The 21,030-nt window shown below is 39.8% G+C and overlaps 1 protein-coding gene across 1 annotated transcript; it reads right to left on the bottom strand.

Moving 5' to 3' along the window:
• Positions 1–3,022: 3,022 nt before the first annotated feature.
• Positions 3,023–16,855, bottom strand: c17h15orf61 (chromosome 17 C15orf61 homolog). The gene is made up of 3 exons (XM_028823466.2): positions 16,783–16,855; positions 6,632–6,977; positions 3,023–3,569 (listed from the first exon to the last, which is right to left on the bottom strand). Exons 1-3 carry the CDS (start codon positions 16,843–16,845, stop codon positions 3,442–3,444), a joined length of 537 nt encoding a protein of 178 aa, XP_028679299.1. The 5' UTR covers positions 16,846–16,855; the 3' UTR covers positions 3,023–3,441.
• Positions 16,856–21,030: the final 4,175 nt, after the last annotated feature.

The following is a 21,030-nucleotide window of genomic DNA, read 5'->3' as shown; positions in this document are numbered from 1 at the left end:
ATCATCCCATAGATTTTTGATAATATTCAAGTCAGGGGACTGTGATGGCCATTCCAGAACATTGTTCTTCTCCCTCTGCATGAATGCCTTTGTAGATTTCGAACTGTGTTTTGGATCATTGTCTTATTGGAATATCCAACCCAATATCCAACTTTGTGACTGATGCTTGAACATTATCCTGAAGAATTTGTTGATATGGGTTGAATTCATCTGACCCTCGATTTTAACAAGGGCCCCAGTCCCTGAACTAGCCACACAGCATGATGGAACCTCCACCCAATTTGACAGTAGGTAGCAGGTGTTTTTCTTGGAATGCGGTGTTCTTCTTCTGCCATGCTTTTTGTTATTACCAAATAACTCAATTTTTTGTCTCATCAGTCCAAAGCACTTTGTTTCAAAATGAATCTGGCTTGTCTAAATGAGCATTTGCATACAACAAGTGACTCTGTTTGTGGCGTGAGTGCAGAAAGGGCTTCTTTCTCATCACCCTGCCATACAAATGTTCTTTGTGCAAATTGCGCCGAATTGTAGAACGATGTACAGATACACCATCTGCAGCAAGATGTTCTTGCAGGTCTTTGGAGGTGATCTGTGGGTTGTCTGTAACCATTCTCACAATCCTGCGCATATGCCGTTCCTATATTTTTCTTGGCTTGCCAGACCTGGGTTTAACAGCAACTGTGCCTGTGGCCTTCCATTTCCTGATTCCATTCCTTACAGTTGAAACTGACAGTTTAAATCTCTCAGATAGCTTTTTGTAGCCTTCCCCTAAACCATGATAATGAACAATCTTTGTTTTCAGATCTTTTGAGAGTTGCTTTGAGGATCCCATGCTGTCACTCTTCAGAGGAGAGTCAAAGGGAAGCACAACTTGTAATTGACCACCTTAAATACCTTTTCTCATGATTGGACACACCTGTCTATGAAGTTCAAGGCTTAACGAGCTAATCCAACCAATTTGGTGTTGCAAGTATTCAGCACTGGGCAGTTACATGTATTCAAATCAGCAAAATTACAAGGGGACCCACATTTTTGCACAGCTAGTTTTTCACATTTAATTTAATTTCATACAACTAAATACTGCTTCACTAAAAATCTTTGTTTGGAAAACGCTCTAGTACTCAGATGTTCCTAGGAAATGAAAGACATATCACTGTTATCTTTTTTGTTGAAAGGAGAGTAAATTATTATGCAGGCTGAGAATAGTTCCCAAACTTTTTCATATGACTGTATATTAATTAAACTTCTGTCTATCTGTTTGAGCATCATGCTCACTAAAAGTTGTCATTTTCTCGCAGTATCTCCAGAACACAAATACATGAGGTTTACTTCAAAAGAATTAGAAACAGTTGCATAACAAAACAATGCCAATTTCAGGTGTTAATGTTGACTATATTATATATTCAGTTTTTACATATTCAGATTTTCACTAGGACCAATAATAAGCGTGCAAATGACCCATTTGTGACAAGATCTGTGTTTGACCAGGAGTAGCAAATGTCTTTTAAGACGGTGGCAGTGAGAAGGTACAGACTTTTTGTGGGGGTCGGCCAGGAGTGCTGCTCAGGGAGAAGCAGGGTGTGTGATGCTGAACCCTCATTTATCTCTCAGCGATCAAGTTTTATGGTACAACTATGGTATCTTCTACACACTTATTACATTTCAATATTGTTACTGAACTACTGAGATGTTCATTACTGTTCTACACATGGTTCTTTGCTGCAAAATTACTTATATTTCTCTAATTCTTACACTTATTTTTACAGAAAAATTTCACAAGAGCATAATAAGCTCAGAAGCATTAAATGCTAAATAAAACTAAAAAATACACCTTTCTGCCACAATGAGGAAGTCATAGGTCTGCTGTTTATTTATTTGATGCATGTAATGTACATTTTATCTCCCTTAAGGGTGAAGCCAGGTAGAACAGCTAGTAAATAATAAAAGACACAAGGGATATATCAGGAGGACATGGAGTACAAATGAAAGTTGACTGTAAACAAATAAAACTCTGCTACTCTTTTGTGACTTTCTCCAGAAGTATTTGCCCTGTATCCCAGGTGGGGCACCTGACCCAATTACTCACCTTTCAAGTAGCATACAGTGATATCCGTTTATCTCTCATGACCATGAGAGACCATGGATTCTTTTTCTCTCCAAAGAGCCTTTGCTCCAACTCTCTTGATTTTAGAGTTATTTAGCTCTCCCAACTGAAACAAGGTTAAAACCCAAACTATAGACAGTTCCAACCAAGTCTCAAAATGACGTTCAGGGTCAAAAGCGGCTCATCTTTAGCTAATGGAACAAAAAGCAGACCACTGTAGTAACTCTTGAAGGGATTAGTCTTTAAAACTAGCTATATACTGTATCTTAAATAGGCTACATGGTTCCAAACATCTGAGCCAATGGCTGTGTGCTGCTGACAAGCAGTTGAATAGGAGATTACTAAGCTTCTTTTCAGTCCATTGTGGCTTCAGTCTAAAACTTGATACCATGGTACCAGCCTCCAGGTTAAGGTCTGTGTGCTGCGACCTTTAGATCAGAAGTTTTTGGCCAACTTGTCAGTCTAGTGTGGTTACTCTCTCTCTGTCTCTAGCAGATGACAGGTCACCTGTTCTTTAGTATCGAGGGAATCATGTCATACTTTCTTCCATTATGTCACTGCTGTTCTTCCTTTGGCACCAGTCTTGGTCAGGGGATATTGCAATCTGCTGTCCCAGTTATTCTCTTACTACTAGTCCGGTACTCTCTGTCTCTCTCTTTCTCCTCTCAGGTGGTTTCATGAGAAACTTCAAGTAGCACAATGCCATGCTGGTAGTGCCTTTGTCCTTGGCAAGCTGTTGCTAGTAGCTCCTTGTTCCCCGCTCTTTTTATTTATGCAAATGTTGCACCCTGCTTTAAGCTGCCACATGGATTACTTTCTCTGGACTAGAATAGGGATAATTTTCACACACTAACCTGTCAAGACATCCTGGCCATACCTCAGCAGGGTCAGCTCAGTGGGAGCCAAGAGGTCCATTGATTTCTATGTAATACAAGAAATGATTATTTTGTTTAATTGTTACACAGAGAGTACGACGAGAAATCGAGAGGCAGATTAGCGGCTCAGAGCAGCCAGATCAATAGCATCGTTTGTCACAGATGAACCTTGAAGGGGGCTGTGCATTCTGCTGCAGCCAGGAGGCCCAATTCGTCACCTTGTATTGAGTGGCTGAGTCAGCAGAGCCCTTTATCAGAAGCCTGGAGTAGATGACTACAGATGCTCCTAAAGACCCACAGCCCTGAATCCCATAGTGATATAGGACTGGCTGACAGCAGCAGTCTCTCTCTGAACACAAAACTTTATTTCCAGAGTTTTGAACATTACTTTTTGTCTAAGATAGCGTGCCAATGCGTAAGATGAAAGAACACCTTCCTTTAGCACAGCTTGACCAGACACTCCTAGAATCTGGCACCGTCTTCTTCCTTGTACAAGAAGTAGATGGTCACAGGCCCCAAACTGGTGCAAACTGTTTCTGTGACAGAGACAAAGAGCCAAGAGCCAATCCCATAGGCTAAACATGGTAAACCTGTAAGAAAAAAACAAAGATTCTTACTCAAAGATCTCAGCATCTATGACACAGGCACTGGAACATTTAGCTATACTTTCAGACTGAAGAGTATGAGATAAGTGGCAGGCCTACAGTCATTCAACAGAACACTCTATAAACCTTGCTGTCTGCCTGGACTGTAACATGGAGCACTGAACACATTATCTTCTGAGCAGGGACAAAACAGGCTTAAGGCCACCATCTAGTAAGGTTGACGCAACAAAAGTACTTACAGCTCAAACACAACAGGAAACAGACTTCCCAGCCTTCTCAGAATTTAAAGCACACTAGTCCATAGCTAGAAATCAAGTGTGTCAGACTCTGGACTATACCTTTGACACTACCTTTTCAGTTATTAGAAAAATCAGGCTCTAGCAGATACAGAATCCCAATCATGGAGCATTTACAATATGTGATGCTTAGTACTCTGCCAAGTACAGAACATGGTATTATGTGTCTAGAACTTAGAAGACATTCCCTTTAAACCCTGCAGCTTTAAGAAGAATAAGTGGGTAGAAAATAAAACAGTCAGACTGTAGTATACATAACATCTGGCAAGACATGCGAGGCCAAAAGACAATTATGACACTCCATCTTCAGTCAGCAGCAGTGCAGAGAGTCATGGTCTCGAACACAAACAGAATGGTGAGCATACACTCACCAAGTAAAATATTACGAACACCTGTAAACCTGCATATTGATGCCATTATCTAATCAGCCAATCATGTGGCAGAAGTGCAATGCATAAAAGCATGTAACTAGAGGTCAGGAGCTTCAGTTAATATCCACAACAAACACAAGAATGGGGAAAAAATGTGATCTCAGTGATTTGAACCGTGTTGGTGCCAGACAAGCTGGTCTGAGTATTTCTATAACTGCTGATCTCCTGGGATTTTCACACAGAAAAGTCTCTAAAGTTTACTCTGAATGGAGTGAAAAACAGAAAAAATTCAATGAGTAGCAGTTCTGCAGAGGGAAACCCCTGTGGATCAAAAAGGTCAGAGGACAATGACCAGATAAGTTCAAGCTGCCAGAAAGGCTACACTGACTCTGTAAAACTGTGGTGAGCAGAAAATCATCTCAGAATGTGCAACATGTCAAACCTTGAGGCAGATGGGCTACAACAACAGAAGACAACGTCAGGTTCCACTCCTGTCAGCCAAGAACAGAAAGCTGAGGTTGCAATGGGAACAAGCTCACCAAAACTGGACATCTGAAGACCGGAAAAATGTAGCCTGGTCTGATAAATCTTCATTTCTTGTCAGGCAAAAAGATGACAGGGTCAGAACTGTTGGCATCAACAGCACAAATTCATGCACCCAACCCTCATGTCAATTGTTCAGGCAGTTGGCAGTAGTGTAATGGTGTAAGGAATGTTTTCTTGGCACACGTTGCACACATAAATACCAATCAATCATCACTTGAATACCATGGCCTGTCTGAGTATTGTTGCTGACCATGTACATCCCTTCATGGCCACAATTTACTTATCTTCTAATGGCTACTTCCAGCACAACAATGCACCCTGTCACAAAGCAAAAATCTTTTCAAACTGATCCAACGGTAACGACAATGTGCTGTGCAGCGTTCTTCTGAGTCACCAGATCTGCATCCAATAAAACACCTTTGGGATATGTTAAAACGGGTGATTTATAACGTGAATGTCAGATCTAAAGAAACTGTGTGATACAATCATTTCAACATGGACCAGAATCTCATCTTGTGGAATCCATGCCATAAAGAATTAAAGCTGTTTTGTGAACAAAAGGAGGCCCTTCCAAGTATTAGTATAATGTACCTAAGAATTTGCTCAGTGAGCATACATGCTATTGTGACTGTACTAGGACATCTTACTATCTGCTGTGTAGAACGCGTCTATTTGGTTTGTAATCTAGGACATAATGTCCCTCTTATTTGCAGATCTGAACTTCAGCAGTTGAATTCACACTTTAGCCCACAATACTAAAGGAAAACTCCACTGTCTGTCATGGCCAATTGGACTTCTGACTGTGATGGCATCTGCATTTCACAATCAACTCTCACCATTTCAGCCCTGCTGCATTCACCACTCATGTGATGCTTTCTTTTTTGCAAGCCCATGGTGAATCAAATACTATAAAATACTTATTAATATTCCCATGTCTTTTGAGACCTAGAAAAGCAAAAAAAAAATAAAAATACAGGCCACAAAGACATTGTTTGAAATATAAATGTAATTCCCCTACCCTACTACTTTCTACACTTTAGACCTTGCTAAGCCTTGAACCTAAAACACTCTATTTGATTCTCAAACTTTAGCTATGCAGCTTTTAATACAATTAGTGTGAGCTCAATCAAAATTTAAATTTGTCTAGACTGAGCACCTTTGTATGCAAAAATGAGTGACTCACTTTTTTCCAGGAGCAGAGACTTTTAAAATACTAAATGGAAATTGCAGTTTTGGGAAAAGCGAGGCTCAAATGATGAAGCAAATTTTTGTGAGCAGGGGAGAAACAGAAATTGTAGTCTTGAATGCTTAGTCAGAGACCTGTCCTTATTTTTAAACAAAGTACTTTTCTTTTGAATTCTTTCTGAAGACAGTTTTTACTTTTTTTAAGTAGTAGACCACCAATGACAAGACACATCACCAATTGAGGCATGCACAGTGACACACTGTAACAAGGAACAGTTGTTAAATGCAAAATGCAGTGTAAAAGACTGCATGATGTCACCAAGGCAGTGACAAAGAAGAGAATGGAAACAGAACATTTTTTTAATTCCCAAAACAGCAGCAAAATTATATTTAACTTGCAGATCCTTACATTGAGAGACTCTTCTGAAAGCCAGTCTATAGCCCTTTAACTCTTTCCATAGTTGGGTGGGGTCTCTCTGTCAAATATGTAACACTAATGAAATAAATGCCAGGCCAGAAGTGGAGAAAATGGAAAACTTCCCCCCAGCCCACTGACTCTCAGGGTTTCTTTTTCCTATACCTGTCTATGCCAGCAGCATTCTACCTACAGTATATAACATATCAATCTTCTTTATTTATGAAATCTCACCTAAATTGATGACTTTGAGAGCTGTGAAGAAAGAATTCTCAAGCCCAAGGTCTTGCCAGGGTGCTCTGGAACAATGGTATTTCACAAAAGGAAAGCAGCCAGTCCTTAAGATGTGGTAATTAGCACCCTCAACCTGCCAGTTGAAATGAGATAAACCAAACTGGTCGTTTTCCACTGAGCTGTACTTAACTGAAAAAGAAGTCCAATAGGGAAGTTGCCTTTGTAGCAAATGTTGTGTGAGTACCTCAGAAGCCTTTGGTTTTTGATGCCCTGCTCCTGTTCTGGGCTGGAAAAGGAGGATCTTTAGAAGGGATTCATGAATCTTCCTCAGTAAACCTGACATTCCCTAAGGGGGATAGAGAAAAATATTAGGATGTGAACTCAAAAGACCTGCACCCTGGTTCCAAAAGATTAGACAAGATCATGGCCAGAGTTTAACATTTCAGTTGAGGAAGGGTAGAGAGGGAGTAGATAAACCATAAAAAATCATTTCACTCTTAGGGTCATAACTATTCTGCTAAAGACTTAAATCACATCCTGAATCAAATATCATAAATCATTTGTAATACTCTATAAAGCTACAATATAAAGCAGTGGTCTCCAACTCCGGTCCTGAAGGGCCACAATGGCTGCAGGTTTTCATTCTCACCCTTTTCTTAATTAATGACCTGTTTATGCTGCTAATTAACTCCTTTTCCTTTCATTTTAATTGACTCATTTTTTTTTAGATTTGTTCCCGTGAATTTCGTCATCTTTCCTCTGAATTGCTTCATTTTTTTCCCTTAAACGGTACCCAAATAAAAATGAAATGTGAAGTTAGTGAGCCAACAGAAGACCAACTAAGTCAGGGCCTCAAACTCCAAACAATTTCACTCCAACCAGTTTCTTAATGAGACGCCAAGTCTTGTTGTTAATTAAACCCGTTTTTTAATTCCATGGCTTGTTGCTGCACTCACTGTGTAACAGCATACATTTCTGAAATTGCTGATTTTCTCGTTTCTAAGAGTACTATTAAAATGTTTGGCAGATCTGAGCAGATCGATATTCCTGAGACCTTCATCTTTCTTTATTTTCAGATATTGTATTATTCAGACACAGTTTGCTGGTACTGTTTTGAATCATTTTGTATCTTATTATTTTTTGGCTGTTAATTAAGGAAAAAGAAGCAATTAATGGGTCTGATTCTCCAAGAGCAAGTCAATTAAAATTAATTCAAAAGTAGTCAATTAGCAGCAAAAACGGGTTACTAATTAAGAAAAGGGTTAAAATGAAAACCTGTAGTCACTGTGGCCTTCCAGGATATAAAGTCTTACCTACATTAACACATTTTAAAACATTGAAGTTACTCAAAAGTACTCAATACCATTAACAATATTTAAACTACTGTAAATGTTACATTTTTATCTTGCTGGTCTACTTATTGTAATTGTGGCAAAAAAAGCCCATACCCATCACCCAAATCAACTCTTAAACCAGGCATTTGAATTTCTGTGAGCAAGCATTAGTCAATATGAATTTCCAATATGGAAACACATTAATCCCCTTCTTAGTTCTGATGACAATTGTAATAAAGCATTTATGTCAAAAGAACTTAAACAAACTTCAATTATGCTGACACTTAGATTGAAGAGACATTTTGTAACATGAGATCAGTGCCACTACAGGCAGGCAGGCATCCTACACTTCAGCAGATGAACTAATATGAGCAGAATAGTCCTTCTGCTTAGAATCCAAAGTACAATTTACAGTACTGAGAAACAGCATTAAGTCTAGCACACCAAAAGTAAAATTTAACAAACCAAAATAAAAGCATTAAAGGCTTAGAACACGACCATGGATGGTGCAGGTTTATCAGACCATAATAAACAAATATGATGCTACAGACTATATTAATCACACACTCAACACCAGAATTGCACATGACCAGACAGCACATGTATGCACAGTATATGCAATTGAAACACCATGGCAGTTGCAGGACATGCACAAATACAGCAAACCAGAAGGAAATAAAATAATAGCTCACTCTGTATGGGGCTCCCTCAGTAAAGCTAAATAAAGTGTCATTTTTTTAGTTGAACATTTTCATTAAAATATCCATCCATACCATCTCACCACCATTTACGTGGCTTTCTTCCACTACAATATTAGATTGAGTGTAAGAGTCTTTTCCAGTCTTGTTGATAATTAAAGTGATAGTTTCAGCCATTTTTTAATATCTATCCATCCACTTTCCAACCCGCTGAATCTGAACACAGGGTCACGGGGGTCTGCTGGAGCCAATCCCAGCCAACACAGGGCACAAGGCAGGAACCAATCCCGGGCAGGGTGCCAACCCACCGCGGGACACACACAAACACACCCACACACCAAGCACACACTAGGGCCAATTTAGAATCGCCAATCCACCTAATCTGTATGTCTTTGGACTGTGGGAGGAAACCGGAGCGCCCGGAGGAAACCCACGCAGACACGGGGAGAACATGCAAACTCCACGCAGGGAGGACCCGGGAAGCGAACCCAGGTCCCCAGGTGTCCCAACTGCGAGGCAGCAGCGCTACCCACTGCGATTTTCTAATATACATAATGCAATTTTTTAACAATGATACTGCTTTGTAATTATCTATGATGTATCTTGATGACTTTAGACATATGCTCAAGTTTCCATCTCGAATGCTGAGTTATTACCAGCACTGACTAACCAATCTGGGTATGGTCACACATGGGCATCTGAGGATCACCTTCCAGGCTATGATAAGGTATGCAATAACCTACTGGGACAAGAGGGGGTGTCAGCGCCAACCATATCATACTTTTTCTCATCCTTAGCCCCAATACAGCTACCCAATAAAGGCACCCCCCCAGTCACACCTCCTCTCAATTAAGCCATGTCCCTTCTGGTCGGGATGGTAAAACCCGAGGGCTCCTGGAAGATGGCATTTCAGTTGGAGGAACTACAATCCTGCATGAGCAAGCTCCCAGACCCAGACCTCCTCGACAGAGCCGAGTATTCAGAGAAGCTTTTGAGGATTAAGAGGCAGCTTTAACTCCTGTTTTCTTTTTTGCTACCACTGGCAGTAAATGGTGTGACCCGGTTGGTACCCCAGCTTTTCTTTGATTCTCTGCTTCCTTATTTGCCTTCCACAGCATGAAGCACACTCGCTAGAAGCATGGCAGTAGCCACAATCATTAGCTGGAGATTTGATTCCTAAATGTCCATTCTCTGCTAGTCACACAAAAGATGTGCAAGAGATTTATCATATTTGTTGATTGTTAACATATTTAAATTTGCTGTGGCCATAGAAAAGGTTTGAGAAAAAAATACCCTTTATTGGAAATTAACTAAGTCTATGGACTTGGGTCTATACCACACACATCCTCACAGTTTTAAGGAAACAAAATTAATAATATATGAACTTAAGTCTGAATAATTCTACCTAACTACAGCTAACTGCTTTTTAAATCTTGAAGCAAAGTGAAAACTGAAACAGCAGTAATAAAGTGAACAATTTTTAGTAAATGTAGGGACTTTTCTTACAATATATATATATATTTAAAGCAAAAAGCAACATTACACACTTTGACAAACTAGAAAATGCTAGTACATGCAAACATGGTGGGGGTGGCTTTTAATACTCTAAAAAAGCTTTCATCAACGTGCAAAATGTTCCTTCTGCCCAAAAATGATTTTACAATTCCATTAGCATGTAGTGCCTACTCTTAGCAATTTTTTATCTTTTAGCCCCAGGGGACAGGGCATGCACACTGGTGGATTTAGAGTTTAGAGGTTAGAGATTTGTATTGTCACATACACTGCAACAGCACAGTGAAATTTCTGTGCCTCGTGATGTAGAAATAAAATGTACAAATAAATATAAATACATGTTTTTACATGTTTTTACAATGACAATGAAAAGTAGGATTTGATGTAAGTGGTGTGACAACTTTGTGAAAGGGAGTCAAATATACCGTTTACTAGATGCAACGTGCATATTATAATCTTCAAAATACAACTACTCTGCGAACCTGGTCATTGATTTGTTTTAATCCACTTCAGGAAAACGAGAGTGCTGCACATTTGGAATGCTAGTTAGTGAGAAGGTCACTTGTGGAGAACCAAACCACCAGTAATGGTAATTGTATACACTGTGATAAAAAAATTTTTGCATTCAGATTCTGTGGTTCTGTTTGAAAACAGTCAAACTACAGAAACGACAAAAATAACAAATGATTTGAAATTCATTGGCCTCAAAACATTATATGTAGCTTTCATTTTATCATATCATAAATTTATATAAGCATGTAAAACCCTGATGGCCACAGATATACAGTAAATGGCTAATCAGCACAGGTTTGACTCATAGAAACACAGAATAATGTTTTGCGGCACATTGAGCCAAGCATTGTATGTGTTATTCTAGACAGACAACTGTGTACAAAAGTAGTGGAGTGGGTACGCAGTGCCCCAGAATGTCCTGCAAGTATCAAGGGCAAGAGCACTAATAAAGAATAGGGACTCTGAAGATGACCTCACACCAGCCCAATGAAATCCAAGCTGCTTGAGCCCAACAGTGGTCAATATGCAGGCAGTGATGGTGAGTGGTCAATGACAGACATGGTAGTCCATGCCATGAATTGAGTCTAGTCTCTGCATATCATTGCTTCAAGATCAAATGTTATATTGCAAGTAGTGGGCAGTGCCATGTCTCTATTAATGGTAAAAAACATCTAAATCTAATCTCAAGACCTTCATTGGCCAGAGTTTTCTTTAAGAGTTTTAGGTACAATCAGAAACCAACAATGAACACAGCACCGGTCCCCGTATAGTATTCTCACTCACATTGAGTCAATCTGAATTGATCATACAATCAAACACATGCATCTTTGACTCTAGTGATGCAAAATTGTACACTCAGAGAACAGGCTATGCAGACAGGGAAGAACATTTTTCGCTCTGCAGTTTTTCAGTATACGGAGTGGCCATCCCCAAATCTTTTTACGTCTGCTGCCTCATCCTTTTTAGACCAGTTATTTAAAGAAACCCAGTTCCAGAAATGCCATGTATACCCTTACTCCTGTTACAACAACAACATTTATTTATATAGCACATTTTCATACAAAAAGTAGCTCAAAGTGCTTTACATAATGAAGAACAGAAAAATAAAAGACAAAATAAGAAATTAAAATAAGACAACATTAGTTAACATAGAAAAGGAGTAAGGTCCGATGGCCAGAGTGGACAGAAAAAAAAAAAAATAATAAAATCTGTAGGGGTTCCAGGCCACGAGACCGCCCAGTCCCCTCTGGGCATTCTACCCATAACCCAGTTAGACACACTGGGTTAACACACATAGATTTCTCCACAAGTAATCTGATTATTTGGCCATGTAAAGCTTTAACTGGGTTAGAGTTAAGGATTCTGTAGTCTGTGCAAATCTTGGCTTCACACAGGCATTTAGCAGCCACAGGCAGACAAGGGTAGAAGTGTCCATCCATCCATCCATTTTCCAACCCGCTGAATCCGAACACAGGGTCACGGGGGGATGCTGGAGCCAATCCCAGCAAACACAGGGCACAAGGCAGGAAACAAACCCGGGGCAGGGTGCCAACCCACCGCAGGGTAGAAGTGTCTTCAAAGATAAATTTCCTGAAATTTGCAGGTGATCTCATTAGTTTTTCTCCCGATTCAAATAATCTGTCTCAATCTATTATATAATAAAACACACATGTCCGTGTGTGAGTGTGTGTGTGTCCTATCCCTTAGAGCACTATGATTGGTTAGTTTGGCTTTGGCTTGATGCAATCAAAAGAGGAAATGCGAGTGTGAGACACACAAGGAGGAGAAACAGCATAGAAGGCATGCTGAGAGAGTCACCTTCAAAGACAAGAAGTATAAAAGTGATAAAGGAGGCGAGAAAGGTGCCTCAAAAATAATGATAGCATGTGAGAAGCAGGCTTTATGGGAATGCACTCAAGAGACACACATGAATACAGAGCAAAGGCACTGAAGGTATATGTACGGCAAGAGATAGCAAATATTTTTTAATTATTCTATTACCTGTCTTTGACAGGTAGGGTGACTAGAATTTCAGAAATCACAAAATTTATGCTGATGAGCTGAACATACAATGCAAATCTCAGCAAAAGTCTTGGGAGACACAGGCTCCATGCTTGATTTAGGATTCATGGCAGCCATTCATGTTTAATGTTTTGTTTTTTAGATAGATAGATAGATAGATAGATAGATAGATAGATAGATAGATAGATAGATAGATAGATAGATAGATAGATAGATAGATAGATAGATAGATAGATAGATAGATAGATAGATAGATAATGAAAGGTACTATATAGGTAGATAGATAGATACTTTATTAATTCCAAGGGGATATTCACCAAAAGTGCATTTCTATTACACTGGAGGGGTTTGCCAATAAGTCCATCAGTTGGTAAGTGGACTTTTGCCATGTAAATAGTTTTTTTTCTTTAAGAAATCAGGTTTTTGCCTTAACCAGGGGGGTATTTTTCGTACGTCGCTTAAACCATCCTAGATCAGGTGCCTCATCTTGGATGAATTAATGCCAGTGAAACTCATCCAGATAAGTTGGTTTTTCAAACGCAGCTGTGTATTAGATTAGTGTAGCTGGATCTAATCATACGAGATGAATGCGCGTGCCCGCGCTGAGTGAAAAGCCCATATATATTGAGTCTAGAAAACATGATCAGCAAGTCTTTGATAGGCTGCAACAAAATGACGAAAGAACGAGCGCATTTTTTTTCACACACGCGGCGCAAGACCTTTTACTCGAAGGACACAAAGAATTTCAAGATTTAATATACATAAGGGGTAACACTGCAAAAGCAGCCCAGACCAGAAAAGACGGCTGGCAAAAAGTGGCCGAAAAAATTAAACGCTAAGTAGTGTACATTGTACTTACTTAATGCAGCGTTTCATTTCCTATGTGTCAGATTAATTATTATTTAATATGTCATAATTCCAGATCAAACGTGAGCACAAGGAGAACATGGGAACAGGTTAAAGTGAAGTACAAGAATATACTTCAAACTGGTAAATATTGGTATATAACTATTTAAAGTATTGTTGACATAAAGAATCATATATAATATAAAAACATTAATGTTAAAGCTAATAAGGAGGCAGACAAGCAAAAAACAGGTGGAGGTCCACGCGGTCCAGACCTAACCCCTGCAGAAGAGTTGGCTCTCCAGCAAAATGCCCATCGCCCTGTTTCTGAGGGCATTCCAGGGGGAAGCTCCTCCTCAGAACCAGTGGCAGGAAGCAGTGGTCACTTCATTTCAGGTAAAGGATGGTCATTGTATATTTGTCATCCATGTGTGCTATAGGTATGTTCCATATAGCGCTCTTTTTTGTTGGGTCAGTTGCAGGGAATGTCATATCCCTTGAACCTGTGTCTGACCAACGAGATATTAACGAAGGTCAAATATTTGATGAAGACACTGTGTCTGATTATTCATCAGGAGGAGAGGTACATTTTCCAAATAATGTTTGATCAAACTCCACTCTGATCAGTTCCATGTGCCCCAATCACATTTGGAAATCTTGGTAATGAGAATGTTAGGCTGATTGAGAGATTCTTTATGGAACTGTGGGTGTTTTAGCCTGTGTATTACCTACCTGCAATGGCATGAAACGCCTCTTTTATTGTCTGCACATGCAGGTGTCCAGGAAACACAATGAAAACCTGAAGGAAATGTTTCAGAGCCAAACAGACTTTACGAATTGCCTGACAAACTGTACTTTTCGATAGATGTTCCGCATCGCCTACAGTATATAACAAAGTGCCGCTTGCAAGAAACCTCAAAGCAATGCCTACTGTCTGTGTGGTTGTGAGAGCCCGACTTCGCCGAGTTTGACTTCGAATATACGGAGCTAATAAATCTTTGAGGTACAATATTCCCCCTCGGCTAAAGCGGTATCTTTCGTACAGAATTTCCTCCGGGGGCAATAAAGGATCTTGCCGATCGCGCAAAACCCTCTTTATATGAAATTCTCTTCGTATAATTTGCGCACCAATATCAATTGGTCGCTCATTTATGAACGGCGAAGCCCTGACTGGATGACTTCCACGCACCGTCACTGATCACGTGTGTAAACTAATCCTTGTTTGCGCAGAACAAACCTGCTCCGAGCAGGTTTGCGGATTAGGATGTGTTGCTATGACAACACTTCCAGCAAGAGTTTCGAAAAACCGACAGATCCAGGATCAGGCCAAATCGTCAACAATTACATCCGGCTAAGCGAGTAATCCACGTACGAAAAATACCCCCCAGGTTACTCATCTTATCCCGACTTTGTGGGTACATGTAAACACACTCATTTTCAGAACAAAGACTCAAATCTAGTCTTCTGGAGACGTGAGGTAGCATTACTAAACACTGCATGGCCCAAAATTACAACCCTCAGAAGCCAGTTTTAACTTTCCCTGTACACACAACATGACTATTTAAGGTAAGTATTGCGATGGGGTCAAAACAACAACACATTTACATCTTTCAGACACTCCTAAACATTATTTAAACAAATTTGTAGTAATGTCTGCATCTCAGGATGTGAATACCCTGACATGATAACTCAAAAATAAAATCACTAAATCTTAATTGAACTTGACAAAGCACTGTAAAATGCCAAATGTCTACTGATTCTGAGAAAAACTGCTCCAATAGATTTTGCTCTAGAGATAATCACACATTCCAAAGGTAAACATCTTGGGAAAATATTGTGACACAAAATAAGTTTTAAAGTTGTGCGCTGGATATTTAGTTTTTTATTTAGGGCAGTGGTTCTGAAACTTGGTCCTGGAGATCCATTTTGGCTGCAGGTTTTTCTTCCAACCAACTTCCGTTTTTCATTGGACTCTTAGCCTAATTAAGTGAGTCATTACTTCCCAATTTCTGTGTTTTGGAGTCAATGCAGAAATTACAAACGAAGTTTGGTAGATTTTTATTAAAATGTAATAAGCAGTTACATGGGGAATATGTCTTTTTTAAGCCATTAACAGTATTTTCAACCTAATTTGTATTTAGCTTTTCCAGGTGTTCTGGTTATTTAATTGATTATTTACTAATTAACGGGTCTGACACTGGCGTTGTTGCAGCTTTCATCATCCTGGGTGCCTGCTATGCTGGTTGTTAATAGTCACGATTAGGGTTTAATGAAGGGCGCAAACTACACAGGAAAAGGGGAAAATGGGAAAACAACAAAAGAGAATTAAGCATTTATAGCTTTAGAAAAAAATAGAAATATTTCTAAATGTTTTATAACTGTACTCATAAACAATACTGTTTTATGAATGCAGAATAAGAGAAGAATGAAAAAGACCAGTTAATTAAATTAGATCAGTTGTTTTCGATTATTATCACTGATTGTGAATCTGGTTGGAACAACCAGTGGGTCCCAAGGACCAAGTTTGGAAACCACTGATTTAAGGAAATGTATCAGCCATAGCACAGCTGGAGAAACGAACCACTCTTCCTAAACGTGATTAAAATGAAGGCACGGTTGGGGAGGGGATCGTTTTGTATCAGTATTTCCTGACAATCCTGCGCAAGAGGCAGTGGTGCACTATGGCGCTTTAGTAAATAGCGCTATATTTAATTATCTACAAGCTAAACTTAACCGACAAGAGCGATTGTGGCTGCCTGGTCGTGTCGTGTTAGTAATTTGCTGTTTACAAAATGGCAATAAATGTACTGTCCCTTTCTCTATTAAACAAAAAAAAAGTAAACTGAAGTTTCAACTATTCGGCGGACTAAACGGGAAGTACCGCGCCGCATCACTGTCCATTTTCTTCAATTTGAGTGAACTAACCCACCTTTGTAATCTTTTGGACCCCGACTAAACGCATTTTACGGATATAAACAGTCCCTGTCCTGTTTGTGTGTCCGCGCTAACATTCGTTCGCAGCGGCGTAAATGTGTGCGCGCACGCATTACGTCTTGTATTTATTATTTTCGGCGCCGCGCCGACAAATGGCCTTTGTCGGGATTTACCTAATTTCTTTGGAGCATAAACCCAGTGCTCCAGTAGGCAATTTACGACACGTTGTATATTCATCCTCCAAACATACTACAGTACACCTGTTACCTCTTGACGCGTATTTCGTAGTTACCTTTATAGAAACAATCGCGCCGCGTTCTGTGTGATAGGACGACCTCTGCGGTGCGAACAGCATTATGGGCGAGTGCGCGCACATTGAGTCATTGAGTAGGACGGTGGCGCGCTTTCTGGCTAGTGCATTGGAGTGAAAGGGACACGATGCGGCGTGTTCTCCGGCAATTGACAGAGCAAAGTGCGCTGGTACTCCTTCAATGTATTTAATCGTCAATTAAGTACATTTTTTAACTGAATAGAACTGCTGGCAATGCAGAAGAATTTTGAGGCATGCAATTTTGGAAAGCCGTTCCTTGACCTGTATTCAGTATTCTTCTTTCTTTCATAACTTATGTGAACATCCAGCTTGTATGCTGTACACCTTTCTATACGTTTTTTTCCCACGTTCCTGATAGTGAATGGAATTTTTAAAACTAGACCTTTAATGTACTGTAAAGGTCAAAGTTATTACCTAAAAATACAAATTGCCAGTTTGGCAGTGCACACCACCTCCGTGTAAAACATTGATTGCAAAAGCTGCTCAGAAGTCTTGAAATAAGAAGACATTTTTGGTTTTTGTGTTGGCTCATGGTGGTGCTGCGGTATCGCTCCTGCCTTACGACAAGGAGACTGAGGTTCACGTCCTGGGTGCTGTCTGCATGAGTTTGCATGTTCTCTTTATTTCTGCATGGGTTTCCTCTGGGTCCTCTATTTTCCCTCTCCAACCAATCCAAAGACAAGCTGCTTAGGTGAATTTGTGCTTTTCAAACTGTGGGCTCGGAGTCTTGAAATAAGTTCGATTTGAAAATTCTAGGAGCTGAAAGTGATAGTTTTGAGGGATAGGAGGACCTCAAGTTCCTAGAAGGCTAGAACAAATTACCCTTTAATTGTCTTACCTAGTAGCATCCCAACCTTTCCTCTCAGTGGTTCACTTGCTTTTTCATGGAGGAAAATACTCTTTTTAGTTTTTTAGTTCACTAAAAGCAGAGCTTAGTCTCAGTACAAAAGTGAATCAATGTGTTTAACTCTTTTAGGGCTGATTTTTTTCCTTTTCTCAGAGGGCTGAAAATTTTTCCAAAAAACTCAGTTTTCTGAAAAGCACATACTGTAAAGCAATAGTTTCTCACATACAGTAGATCAACATAAAACTTCTGTAGCTGTGTGCAGTGCGCTGTAGTGACAAGTTAGCCATCTTTGGCTGCTGCGGCAGCATTGGTGGAGGATCAGCTGGGGACAGGTCAGCTGATGCTGGTACCACCCTTTTGTTTTAGATCTCGATCTCCAGATCACTTACACCAAATTTGGAATCCAACAAGTCAGAGTCCAATTCAAAATAATAACATATATGTAAAACATCGTCCACTGAGTATTTTGCTTTGCACATTTGCTTTGCTCTCTCGCTAGATGTCGATTCCATTCTAGACAATGTTTACTCTACACTACTCACACTCATTCAGGGATTTGACGTCAAGTCATCGAGTCTATCATTCCTCCTAGCAAAGAGGGTCTACCTATAAAGTAATGGTAAGTTTTGTCTACTTTTACATTTGATTATCACTCTCTACCCATTGATGTTTACTTTAGTCAACATCCGCCCTCAACCCCATTGTCGACAGAAGTTGACATCTTCCCTAAAAGAGTTAAAGCCATAATCGTCCAGGATTAGTTTTACTGCAGGAAGTACCAATGGTTGACTGCCACATGAAAATAATTTTTTTCTAATTTTGTTTTCCCTTTAAGTTTAATGTGTTGGGAGGGAGGGGGGCTGGGAGAATATTTATTTTGGCTTAGGGGGGCCTTGGAAGAAAACTGTTTGTGAAGCATTTTTCTAAATTGTCTCTAGTTGGATGGGTTCATGTGTTCACCATGCGACGGATTGGCACCCTGTCTATGGATTGTTTCTGCTTTGTACTCTGTACTTATTGGAACAGGTTTTATCTTCCCCATGACTCTGCCCTGGATAAAAAGGATAGTAAAATGGATGAATGGATGTGTTGACTCTGATTCGGGTTAAGGTTAGCTGCCACATACGCACATTTCTTATCACTGCTACTCTCTGTGATCAGAAAATTCCAGCAAGTTCTCATATGTAGAAAGGACCTTGTGCTTGACCTTAAGATCTACAATTCCAAATCAGAAAAAGTTGGGATGGTGTGGAAAATGCAAATAAAAAGAATACACAGTGATATTTAAATTTACTTTGGCTTTTATTTCATTGCACACAGTATGAAACCAAGATATTTCATGTTTTGTCTGGGCAGCGTCATTTCATCTATAATAATAAAAGGCAAAGCCCTCACTGACTGACTGACTGACTCACTCACTCACTGACTGACTGACTCATCACTAATTCTCCAACTTCCCGTGTAGGTGGAAGGCTGAAATTTGGCAGGCTCATTCCTTACAGCTTACTTACAAAAGTTAGGCAGGTTTCATTTCGAAATTCAAAGCGTAATGGTCATAACTGGAACATATTTTTTGTCCATACACTGTAATGGAGGAGGCGGAGTCACGTATCGCGTCATCACGCCTCCTACGTAATCACGTGAACTAAAAACAAGGAAGACATTTACAGCACGAGTCACACGCGGGAACGAAGGTAAATGACGTTAATTTTTGACTGTCTTTTAATACTGTGTAAGCATACATATTAACACATGTGCAATTAAACGTGTGCATTTACGGGGTGATTTCTCAGGCTTAAAAGCTCACCTTTTATCAAACGCGGGAACAAAGGTAACTGACGTTGTTCACTGTCTTTTAATACTGTGTAACCATACATATTAACACATGTCCAATTAAACGTGTGCATTTACGGGGTGATTTCTCAGGCTTAAAAGCTTGCCTTTTACTAAAAAGGTAAATGCAAAACTATTTTCAATCAGTTTATTGAAACGCTCCCGTTAAGGATTGCAATAACATATTCGCGAGATAAAAGAACGAAGTAGGGGGAAATGGAGGAAGACCCGCAAACAGCGAAGAGCAAAAAATTCATTAAACAATTGAGAACGGAGCGAGTTAAGCATACAAGCATGTTCATAAGGGAAACAAAGCACGGTGTAAAACGTAAGTTTAAATTAAGTTTATAGAAACGCTCCCGCTGCGGATTGCAATAACATATTCGCGAGATAAAAGTTTAATGAGAAGACACGAGGTATAAACGAAGCACACGCCGTGGCGCAACGTTAGGGGCAACAGTTTCAACCATTCTATGATCTGCTTCTCGCAACTGAAAGACGGCACATGGCGGATGTTAGCCGACTTGCTGACCGCAACGTTAGGGGCTTCAACTATGGCGCTGACGCCACATCTCAGTGCCAACACTTTGCAGACTCTACTTAAAAGACACGCCCTCCTCAGTGGACAGTTAAAAACACCAATCAAACTAACGATGACATCAAGTATTACCCAATCAAAAGTAGGAAAGGAGGCATCTTCATAAAATGCGTGTGGGATGATTTGCATGAGACGCTGCTTTAAAAAAAAAAAAGATAAAAAAATACGGGATAAATCCCGTCCCGTATTGATTCAAAACGGGACGCGCAATTTCATTCTCAAACGCGGCACGATTCCGTATTTTAAAGGACGGGTGGCAACCCTACAGTGCCAGGTAACCACCCATACAATCAGATTGTGATTCAGACTAGGAATGCAATGAATGTAATTACCCCGATCTACATACAAGGCGAAAGTCTTGCAACATTCAAAGATGATGGTTTGGGATAAGTACACCATACAACATAAAACAGCTTATGAAGCCTTGAACCGAAAAAAGCAACATCTCAGAGATCGTAAAAAAAAAAATAGGAGGTAATGTCGTTCTACTCGCTGTAGATTTTAGTCAAACATTACCAGTTATTCCACGAGGGAGACCAGCAGATGAACTCAACGCGTGTTTAAAATCCATGCTTCTCCCACGCTCGGTTATATGTCGCGTGTTCTCAGGTAGGTGCACCAAAAAATGTATACATTTAAGCATGTAATGGGCAAACAAAAAATGAGGTATACCCGAAGGCACTGCAGTAGTACTTAATGTAACTTTACTTCTTAAATGTTAATGTTTTACTGTTTAATAATTTATACGCTTCTTATATGTTGTTCAAATTCTTTTATCAAAATACCACTGACAGCGCAATGCACGATAACATGGAGTGAATACACCATACGCATCCGCCCACGGCTGCCCTGCTGTGCGCAGATAGGAGTTGATTCTACAATAAAATAAAATAAACATAAAAAGAGTAAAACAATCATCACCCATAAACCG

This window comes from Erpetoichthys calabaricus, chromosome 17, assembly GCF_900747795.2.
Source record: "Erpetoichthys calabaricus chromosome 17, fErpCal1.3, whole genome shotgun sequence".
In the NCBI taxonomy this organism is placed as follows: Eukaryota; Metazoa; Chordata; class Cladistia; order Polypteriformes; family Polypteridae; genus Erpetoichthys; species Erpetoichthys calabaricus.
The sequence above is the reverse complement of the archived record's forward strand: the minus strand, read 5'-3'. Positions and strand labels throughout refer to the sequence as shown.